The 11,670-nt window shown below is 40.5% G+C and overlaps 1 protein-coding gene across 1 annotated transcript in view; it reads left to right on the top strand.

Moving 5' to 3' along the window:
• Positions 1–11,424, top strand: part of htr7c (5-hydroxytryptamine (serotonin) receptor 7c) — a 32,834-nt gene extending 21,410 nt beyond the window's left edge. Inside the window, exon 2 of the mRNA XM_059336250.1 lies at positions 10,374–11,424. Within this exon, the coding sequence (XP_059192233.1) occupies positions 10,374–11,112 (739 nt within the window). The 3' untranslated portion in view covers positions 11,113–11,424. The remainder of the gene's footprint in view (positions 1–10,373) is intronic.
• Positions 11,425–11,670: the final 246 nt, after the last annotated feature.

Consider the following 11,670-nt stretch of genomic DNA (forward strand, 5'->3'; position numbering starts at 1 on the left):
GATGGTCTAACAGTGTCTGAAACCCTTGCACCCACACACACTTCTCTGATGCTGGAATAGGGCGTGCACCCAACAAGTTCTGACAAACAAGTCCACTTCAGGCTGAGATTGGCCAGGTGTGTGGAAATTAGACCAAAATTAATTTTCTTATGCAAAAACAAGTGGCACACAATGAATGTTTTGCACGAAAGATTCCTCCATCTCCATTTGATTGATTATTGTGTCTCAACCCTCACCATCCTGGCAGGTTTTTCAACCCCCCTTCAGGTGTGGCCGGTCAGGACAGCTATAACTTTCTATTGTGGTTGGATGGCACGCTAAATGAACAACTTTATATACACCACTGTTAAGTCACCCTGCTGTTCTTTTACTATGGGGTGATTGAAGCTGGAGGAATCACCTTTAACTGTTGTCTGTGATTGTACTCATCTGTGGTTTACTGAACTATCTTATATTGTGTTGAGTTTATGTGTTTTCGTTGCCATACGTCATCTATTCTATGACCCTATCTCTACCATTCTCTATTCTATTCTGTAGAGCTTGTAGACTATTTGCTTTGTTGTTCAAGGACACCCAGCTCTGACAGGGATGGACACGCTGACTGTTGGAAGGGGAATCCATTTATCACCATGGCACTAATAGCTGCCCATCATCTCTATTGCCGTGAGAGTCTGTAAACACCCGATAGGGACAGGTGGTGTGCTGTGTAGCGGAGGCCATAAAGTATCCACAGTACTGCTTTACAATAATTAGGAGGAAGTAAAACAGACATAAAAAAGGCATAAAGGCGCCAGGACTAGAAGTCAGACAAGTGGAAGCCCTGTTTCTAGGTGTGTCTTTCAAGTACACGGAACACTTCTGTAAATAGCTTACCATTAACAAAAGCTTACAACTGCAACAGGAGTATAAAGCAAAATATTATCGTTTTTAAAGGGTAGTCAGGGGGGCCATCTGTGGGCAGTTGAAGACCAGAATTATGTAGGGAACCTACAGGTTGCCTAAAATCCTGAATCATGTTAAGGATTATAGTTTGACATTTTATGTCAGATATGCCCCTGTAGGTAGTGACTCATATTAGTCCTTATAGGAAAATACAGTAACCTTTAAAATCCACTGTGTTTTAGAGATGATTCCAAACTAGTATTCAACAGAGTAGTATGTAGAAGAATATATTCATTTTTATCTTTTTGTCAATTGCTTTTTGTTTGTTTGTGGTAGGCACACAATGTATCTGTCTATTTCTTTTTTGCATTTCTGAATCTGTAATTGTAACAAAGATGTGCCAGGCTGCAGACAAGAAGAATATTTCATATCAAGAGGTGTCAAGTGGGAACTAAGGAACAATGTAAAATCTTTCAACAACATTTTCTATTAAGCTGAGAAAGGAAAGTAGAACACCATTTACCTTGAAGTCTTGTAAATCTAATCTTACAATAATAGGCAACTCAAGGCTTTGACTGGAAAATAAGGACAGAGGACAAAGCTATATAACAAGACCTAAAAGTCTACAGCCATGCCATTGGTAACATACTGATGTTAAGCACATCTGAAGTTTATGTGTTTGCTATCTTAATTTATTGTGTTAGCATGCGTTTAGCAATAAGCACTCAACATAAAGTAGGCTACAGCTGAGGAAGTTAAAGAGGACTTATTATGCTCATTTTCAAATTCATACTTGTATTTTGGGCTTCTACTTAAACATGTTCACATGCTTTATTATTTTCCTCATATTGTCAGTCTTAATCATAGACTTTATGAATGAAAATGACTTAGTAAACATGATGGCACCCATTGGTTTGCGGACTAGTGTTTTAAAGCCTCAAGTTTGGCCTTTTTGCTGTCACTATCTTGTTTTTTTGGACCCAGCAGCCGGGAAAACGATGTTATCAGCTAATGCTAATGGTTTTTAGGCATCGTTAGGCCTTTTTAAGTTCCAAAATGTTCACTTGTTAACTTAAAATAATAACTTTGAAAATAAAAAGGGCCTGGTGCTGTATAGAACACAACTTGACAACACAGTCCATGAACTCATTAGGAAAATGTTACTAGTAAACTACTAAATGTTACAGTTGTACTTTTTTTTTTTGCAACCAGTGGAATCGCCACCTGCTGGTCTTTAAAAAGAGTACAGGCATAGGGCACAATGGCTTCACTTTTCAGACCTGGTGATTGCAGCTTGTTCTGAATATATCAGTATTTATTCTCTGTCGGAAACACTTCTTTTCAGTACCTGCCTCTTTAAGCCTCCCTCCCGAAAAAGCCCAGTCTGCTTTGATTGGTTGAAACTTCTGGGTCTACTATATCTGCACTCTGGCATCCCTGCACCATCATTGCAGTTATTGGGGAACAACTGGAACAGCACTGCCGCACTTATTACCGATATAAAGTATAGTTGTGATATTACAACTTTACAGAAGTTCTGATGACTTGTTTAAAGGCACCGTTTCTGAATACAGTCTGTAATTATTTCTCTGTGAATTGCACATTTTGATACTCTCCCAGTATTTAAATAGCACTGTAGGGGTATCTGGTTACAGATACAAATTGCCTCCAGCAGGGGGCACCCTGGATGTAATGGGTGTCTGCTTATTTAGATCAATTTTGCTATCAGAAATTGACTAAATTAATATTCATACTTTAAATAAATTCAAGTTACTGTCGGGGCACCACCTCTTTACTTAGAAAGTGGAAAGATAGCAAATCATAGTAAATCAGTCTCATAAAGTTAACAAATTATCAATTTGGAACATTGATTATTAATTATGAATATAATTATAATCAAATTACCTTATTAATATTTAGTAACGGTTGAAGGAATTTTGGAGTTCTTTTCATAGCAGAGGTTTAGCGAATCACTCATTCATGTGCAACATTAAAAGGAGAAGTGTATTGATCCAAAAAGATATTTATTCTAAAACAAGTAAAGCAAGCAAAACACACACTAACTAATCTAAAAGACTATTTACAGTGGAAATGTGGGTGAAAGAGTAAGTAACAAAATGGCCGACCAAGGGTGGTCATTTAAGCAAATCAAAATGGCAGGAGCCATTTTGTTCTTGGAGAACAAAAGACCATGCAGCCTTGAAAGTCTATGTGTTGTAGGAAGCCAAATTAAAGTATATTTTATGTGGATTAGTGTGTGAGCAAATCAAATGAGTTATAGTTATTTTACATGTACAACTTAAAGTATGTAGAGCAAGATTATTCATACAACTTCAAATGATCTGGCTACACAAAATATCATAACAAATATACTTAACAAACAACACACAACAGGTTAACACCATTGATTAAAGTTTAAAAAACTCGTTCTTGCTTGTACTAACTGCCCAGTACTGTACCGCAGAGTCCTGAGTTGTAAAAGGGGGGAAGCAGAAATCCTTTTGAAGAAGAATCACGTCCTGGTTGGGTTTCAGTGTGCTCAGAGTCATTCACTGTTGTTGGCTCCAAAAGCTTGGTGAAGGTCTCTGTGATTATATTCAGTATAGATCACAGGCAGGAAACTTAGAGCGTGGTGGTGGGCCCAAGCTGGTTTGGGACCTTGCAGGCCTTCCAGTAGAGCTGGAGAGAGAGATAAATTGTCTGATCTACCTCCTGGAAGATCAGACCAGGACAGCAGCCGTGCTGTCCCTATGAGGGAGTTGAGAAGAAGAGCGAGAAGAGAAGGCTTCAGGAAACTTTTGTATCTCCTGGGAGTTGCACTTCCTGGGAGGGACAGCCAATGAGGTGTAGGTGCAGATACCTGTGGCCATGGTGATGGTGGGGGCGGGGGTCGTTTGTCTTTGTTTGGGGTTACCAAAGAAAGGCACCCATCTTAAAGCATGGAATCAAGACATTGCTGCCACTATTCTCAATGCATTCAGTCCATAAATCCAAATGAAATATGTGGGATACCTGTGACCCCTACAGCACCTAGACCTGCTTTATAATCAGCAAAGACATGGAAATATCACTATTTACATTGCAAGTGATCACTTATGTATTACATTTCCTAAGAGGACAAGGCGTCTGCACAAAATTTCATGGCAATCCGTTAACTGTTGAGACATTCAGCCAGGATCTAAGTGTTGGACCAACTGACCAACTAGCTTTGCTATTTGAGTGCTTACATTTCACCCAAAACCAGAAATAAATGAAAGTTTAATCTTGCATATAACAGCTTGTATAACATAATGTTGCCCTAATGACATGACACTGAAGTAATGGATAAGTAATTAAAGATCTATTAGGGGATTGGCTGCTTTGTCCTTGGCAAGATATCACTTGGGGTAAGTGGGAACATAAAGATAAGAGAGAAAATATGTGTTGACCTTTAATGCTTAACATTATAGTTGACTCAGGCAAGTGCAGCAAAACACTTAAAATCCTCAGTCTGTATTTAAAAAAATAATAATTATAGAGCATAGAATAAGTTCTTACTCATCCCAAAGCATACATGAGTTTGACCTATACACTTTCTGGTAAACATTTCTTTTGTTATGGATGGCAGTTCCCAAGCATCTCCTTCCACATGTTGGATAAAATAAGTGCCAACACTTGTTCACAGACTGTTTGACACCAGTCTGACCTAAGCTGGCAGTCCTGTGGCTGAAAGTAACAAGTAACAAATCTGAGGGATGAAGTACTTCTGTCCAGGGATGACTCAGTTTGGCTTATGTAAGCGTCTAAATGAGATATAAAAAAACTACTGCTGCTATTTTACTCACTCATTCAACCTTAACCTGAGCAGAAGTCAGAGAACAAAACAGAACCTGACCTAAACAGGTGCAAGTTTGTTTGATCTAAAAAGAAGAAGGCAGAATTCTGTTTAAAGTATGAAACAGATGGGATTACTCCTTTGCTTCCTTGTTGAAGAGGAAATTACAGCTCATCTCATGTTGTGCAGCGTGCTCTGTGAGAGAAGCAGCTCAATTTCTGTCTTATGGAAGTTCCTCAAATAGAATAGGAGAGCTGAAGCATTCCTTGAGGACTGAGGTTGTTGTCTGAAGTCGGAAAAATCCCAGAACTCTCACAAGACAGATTTGGTCCTCTTCAGTCAGCTCAGAATAAATACACTGTGATGACACTTTCTTTGAAATGAACACGTTTGCTGTCTTTCTTTTTTTTTTTTTTACCCAAAGAGAAAGCTTATTGGTTGTTCCATTTTGTATTATAAGAATAAAATAAAAACGCATTAAGAAAGCAAGTTTTTTTTAAAAACACAGAACACAGAGTGAACATTGGATTGGGTGTTTTCCAAATTTCCCCTTTTCCAGCACTCCCATTCACTTTATGTAGAACAAACCAAGCATGAACGCAATGAATACACACCACTGACTGCTGGGTAAAAAGCAGCCAGTTCTTGAAGAGACTTCAACTAGAATGCTCTGATTTCAGGCGATGTCTGCATCTCTGTGCCCACTTCACTCACACAGATAGACTATAATAAGAAAAAACATTCTCCCTAATATGGGCACGATTTCACTTTTTCACAGGCCTATTAGGGATTGCCCTCAAGTGCCTGACATAGGAATTCTAAATGTCTCAGTGAGATGAATGAGGATTCTCCAGTGGAGAGTTTATGTGGGGGAAAAAAGAAATGTGACAGGCTTCCCACCCGATCTGTTGCTTTCGTTTGAGGAGAACCTGTTCTAAATTTACCACTCCCCTACCCAAACCAGCTGCAGCATGGTAAATATTTCACTGTGTATCTCCTCTCAGACATAAAAGGTTTGAGAGGTGCTGCTGGAGATGACTGACGAATGTTGCACACCAGGACTGCTTACAGTGTTTCAGCGCAGAAATAGTTCACTTGACTGTGCCCTCGCTGGTAGTCTAGCAGAAGTAATGGAATTCTCCATTAGCTCGGGCACACTGTTTGTCAGTGGCAGGGTAATCCCCGAGGGCTGCTGTGGCTGTGGATATGTCCCAAATCCTCCAAAGATATGAAAAAACACACACTAAACTCCCTGTGTGTGTCACTGTCGCTGTTTAGTGCACAGTGTTTTCTGGGAGGTGATTATAATCCGTTGCCACTGTTTTGCATGATAATGTGCTTCTTCTGAGGTGTGAGGTATCCCATGCAGTTTTTAATGTTATTCATTTAATAAAATATGTTAGAATTTCATATTGTATTTGACTATAATCAGCTTCATATTTCAGATTCCATGCTGAAAACTGTTTTTTAACCCTATCCTACTGACGTTGGCAATTTTATTTAATCATATCTCACAAGTTCTTTATTCTATCGTCCCAATTTTTCATGTCATTTAATTTTTTCCTTGTGGCTTCATATCATGTGTATGATGTTTTTATTTTAATTAGTGCTTTTGAAAAATACCAGTGTATTGGAGTCCTGGGGGACACCAGTGAAAAGGACCCAATTTTAAAAGATGGAACTATTTATTGAGTTAATGTTTCTTTAAATTACTAAAAACTAAATGATACCAGAGGTAAAGGACATAACCTTGTAGGTCAGTTTCATGGCGTTAACCATGTAAATCTGAGTCCCTGACAAACTACCTATTCTGTTGTGTAGGTATGATGATGTGTTGAAGAAATCAGTTATTGTGCATATATTTCCATGTGTTTACTTGGCATGTTGTAGTTTTAATAGTGGTTATGTGCAAATAACCCTCCTCTTCCTGGTTCACATAGTTCAGCCATTGACTGCATAAATAATGGAGGTAGTCACAGTAACGTTACCCATTGGTTTGTGGACGGCCGTTTGAAGCATCGAGTTTGGCGACACCTTTGCTTTTTAAAACTGGGAAAGACTGGGGAGGCACGAGGACGGGTGTATCTAAAATTAAACTCATAACGCTAACACAAAATGTACGTTACCGACTGGAAAAATTGAACAGGGAACAAGACATTTTTACCTTAATAAACCTTTTTATGAACTGAAAAAACACTGTGAAAGGGTCAAAGTTCTGAGATGAAAACATGGCAAACAAGTTCATGGCTGTTTAGATGTACACAGTGCCGTGGATGTGCATTGTTTTGTTTCTCTCCTGATGACGGCTCTCTCGTTAGCGACCTGTCAACCAAAGGTAGCCACGCCCAACATGAGCTTCTTTATCATCTATTTTCTTCTAAATGGAACCATTATTCACACATTTACATTAACATCATATTGTCTTGAAAAACGGTATAAAACTAGCAACTGAGATCATAATGTTGCCACAAGATTTTTTCTGAGGTAATAAATCAAGTGAGTCTCATATAATATTGAGATAGATAAGACTGAAGTGCTTTTGCAACAACCATTGGCAACCCCTGTTTTTGAAGGAATGTGGGCTTAAGTTCCGGGTTTGCTTCACCGGTCAGACCCGGAGGTTGCTGCCTGAGGTCAGCAGATTATACTCTCTTTATATTAAAACAAATAAGATAAAATCAACTAGAGGTCCCACAGATGTTTGCATCAAGCTATGTAATGAAGTGTTAAAATGTATGTTTTCTTATCCAACCTGGCTGTCGTTTGTCTCCAAAGGACGGTGAGAGGATTGTTGTATCTGATGAGAGTGCTACTGAAAACAGCTCTGCCTTCGAAAGGGCTGAAGATGAGTCATAGGTTTGTGGAGAACTGTCCTCTACCCCCCACAGAAACACAAATATCCCCCCAAATAAGCACTCCAACTCATTATTGAATAATGCATTAAAAGAGGAGTGTTGCATTACTGGGTTTCTATTATGTATTCCTCAGAATTCCCACAGCATGGAGTGTACCCATCTCAGGATCCGTCTTGTATCTATTTGACATTGCTCGCTTGGATGTGTTCAGCCCTCCTGTAAAGCTTAAGTACATTTTAAGTGAGGGTTGTAAACTAGGCAACAGTAGTTGGAGGGATTGGGGGTTGAATAAACAGTAGTTATGTAATATCCAGTGAGCACAGCTAACCTGAGCCAAGGGATCTTTAAGAAGGACTATAATGGTGTTTATAATAGTTTCAGTGGGAACGACAAAATAGTCAAGTGATATGTCAAGTGACTTCTCTGGTATGTATTCTAATTTTGATGCCACTCTTTTCAATACCAAAATTTACTTACAGCAATGCAACAAAAATGTTGAAAAAAGTGAGTTTATTTTGACTGAAATAAGGCATGCATATTTGGCTTTTTTCTCTTGTGTCTCCAATTGCCCACTCCAGCTGCCACGGGCGACAAAATAATGACACCTGTCTCAGATAAATGATTGACGATGCAGTTGTTGTCATGGCAATGCTGACAAATTATGATATGAGTGGCATGTAGGTCACATGCCTCTAGTGCCCATCAAATTATACATGTATTCCAGATAGTAACCGGAAAAAAAATTGTGACTCTGTGCAGCTTTTCTAAGTTGATTAAAAAACATCAGATCTGTGTCAGATTTGTGTGTTTGTGTGAGTGAGGGGGTCGGGCTGGGGGTGCGGTGGGAATATAATCAAGTGCTTTCAACTGCAGTGCAGTTGTAGCCTTATTGTCCTTTTCCAAGTGATTTTGATCTTAATCAATACCACTTGCACTGCGTGTTGTCAGTTGTTAGCAAGCTTCAGTGTGCAGCAGAGATGCTGGACTACAGTGCCCCATGTTCTGAAGCCAGTTAGCTTGTGGCCAAAATTTCTTTTAGAGTAGTACTATTTTGTATTTGCATATAATGCTTTATGGCTGTCGTGTGTAGCAGCAAAGTTGAAAACGAACCAGAATGGATTTCAGGGTAATTTTGGTATTAGCAAAAAGTTATATGTCTGTAAGTTACAGGGGCAATCTATAAATAGTAGCAGGATTTCACTTTGTGCCAGCATTGCATGATTTACCAATTGCAAAAATGAAACTGTCCAAGATTGTTATTTCAGTTAAATATGCAATTAACTTTGCAACATCCTCAAAAGTGTATCATGAACTTTTCAAACTAAAATCAAGACCAGCACCTGAACTGAGATTTTGTGTTTAAGAGACTGTTCGATGAGACTGGTCCTCGTTGAGTCTAGCGTCATCCTGGTGGAGATTACTTCCCAGCCCAGCAGAGGGGAGGCACAGGCAGATATGATGTGGAATCGGGCATGAGCTCTGCACATGCAGATGAAGTGTCATGCAAGCTCCACGGCTAACCTATGTCAGGGATGTTTTATCATCATAACTCAACTATCCATGTGGTGGTTGGTAATCTGCCGTCTTATGTCACCTAGCTTGTTGATGAGAGAGCCGGCATTGGCAAGAAATATGCTGCACAGACTGCAGAATCTCAATTAAGATTAAGGTCTTAATTTTGGTTTATTTAAAAGCCATAAGCTGTTAACTGCTGTACTGCTAGCAGTGTGGCTGTATGTACTTCTTCGTCCTCTCTGAGGACAGACTGGATGCTTCTGTGATTCACTATCAGCTCTCCAGGCAGAAATGGTATTAGAAGACAGGATGGGCTGGAGCTAGCCAGTTAGCATGCTAATTTAAGTAGATTTCCCTTTAGCGCAGTACATAAATGTCTTTGACATAATGTCAAAACTGTTACTTCTTCACATTTTCTAAATGTTTTGAACTAAAAATTATCTTCCACATTTCACTGCTAATATGAATGAAGCAGAATATTAATGACAGATTCTACACAGTCTCATGGCAATCATAACAAGCACACAACATCAAGGCAATTGTATAACGTTTCGGATCAGACCTGACTTGTATAAATCGACATCTTAAAGCTGTAGATAAGAAAAGAATCTTGTCCAGACTGACTGAGCTGAATTTAATGTCCACAGTATTGATAGCATCGCTGGTGGACGACGAGATGAATTGGCCAGTGCTTCTCCCTAAAGCTTTTTATCTTGTGATTAACAATAGAGACGGAAACTAGAAAAACAGCCAGGAGTGTCAAATATACAGCTTTCATCAATGACGCATTTGATGCTGATGAAGGCTGTGGGCATGCGGCCAAACCACGCTGAGATGTACACGCTGTTTTATCTTTTTTGTGAGAATAGCGGCTATTTTTCCAGTTTTGTACAAATTCAAGCCTTTCACACCTCACTTTATCTTTATTTTCCTGACACCTCCAGCTGCTTATTTGAAACCACTGAGCCGCCTGTTTGATTGATAGCTCCCTCTCTACCTGCTAAGCTCCTCTAAAGCCAAAGAAAATCAGCTAATGGCCCACCAGGCAATGACAGAGCTTATGACCCCTTATTGAAATGTCTGTCTTTGAAATGACTGGACACGTATATGATGTGACTACACTGCAGTTTCATCTCAATGAAGAAAGACAGCAGATGTCTGTGCTTCAGCAAAGTGTCTAAGAATAATCATCTTGTTTTTGCGATGATAAAACTACTGTACAAAGTAATGTCAAGTGCTTTTAGCCCTTTGTTGGAAATCTGCCTGGAGGTTAGTACTGATACCTCTTTTGTCTCCTCTCCTCACAGATATCTGGGGATCACACGGCCCCTCACCTACCCAGCCCGGCAGAACGGTCAGCTGATGGCAAAGATGATCCTGGGAGTGTGGCTGGCGTCAGCATCCATCACCCTGCCACCTTTCTGCGGCTGGGCCAAAAACGTCCACACAGCCGGTGTGTGCCTCATTAGCCAAGACTTTGGCTACACCATCTATTCCACAGCTGTAGCCTTCTACATCCCTATGCTGGTCATGCTGGTCATGTACTACAAGATCTTCAGGGCAGCTCGCAAGAGTGGCGCCAAGCACCGCTTCACTGACCTTTCACGCCGCGAGCGCCTCGAAACAGTGACTAATGAGGCTCTGCGAATGCAGGGCCTGAAGCCGCCTGGTGTGGCGGAGGATTGCGCGGCATTGTCCCGCCTGCTGAACCGTGAGCGCAAAAACATCTCTATCTTCAAACGGGAGCAGAAAGCGGCGACAACACTTGGGGTGATTGTGGGAGTCTTTGGCGTATGCTGGCTGCCGTTCTTCATCCTGTCCACTGCCAGGCCCTTTATCTGTGGAGTTGAGTGTAGCTGTGTGCCCATCTGGCTGGAGCGCACGCTGCTTTGGTTAGGCTACGCTAACTCCCTAATGAACCCCTTTATCTACGCCTTCTTCAACCGGGACCTGCGCTCCACTTATCGTGACCTTCTGCGCTGTCGCTACCGCAACATAAACCGCAGACTGTCTGCTGTGGGCGTGCATGAGGCTCTCAAGGTCTAAAGCAGGGTACTTCAGCAGCATATATTGACTCTCAATGAGTGGGGTATGGTGGCCCTGTGCTTGTACACCTGGTGCTTAAAGGGCGACGTGTGCACAGCAGGCCTGTAGAAAAGACAAAGACTGACAGAATGGGAGTCACTGTTGGTGGCTCTCTGGCCCCTTCGCAAAGGCAGAGAGACAGCACTATCACTTCATTGTGTGTGTCATTCTATTTTGGGAAAGAAAATCATAGAGCGTACTTGATGGGCTATTCAAGTTGACACTGCTTTTGTGCATATGCCACAATTGCGTCCTGGAATCATGGAAGGATAATGTAGTGACAAAAGGAAATGACATGTAAACGCAATCAATCACTCTAGGGCTTTTAGATGGAGCACAGACAGCAAACACATTTCTGTATATTAACAAAATTGATGTTTGATAAGGAAAAACATTTGTTTTGTGGCACAGTGTCTTCTGAACATCTTCATTCCCAGATTAATTTCAAACAGAGAGGGATCACTTCTTATTGTGCTTTGAGACAGAAATAAATATTATTTATACCACTTTATCCACTTC

This window comes from Centropristis striata, chromosome 7, assembly GCF_030273125.1.
Source record: "Centropristis striata isolate RG_2023a ecotype Rhode Island chromosome 7, C.striata_1.0, whole genome shotgun sequence".
In the NCBI taxonomy this organism is placed as follows: domain Eukaryota; kingdom Metazoa; phylum Chordata; class Actinopteri; order Perciformes; family Serranidae; genus Centropristis; species Centropristis striata.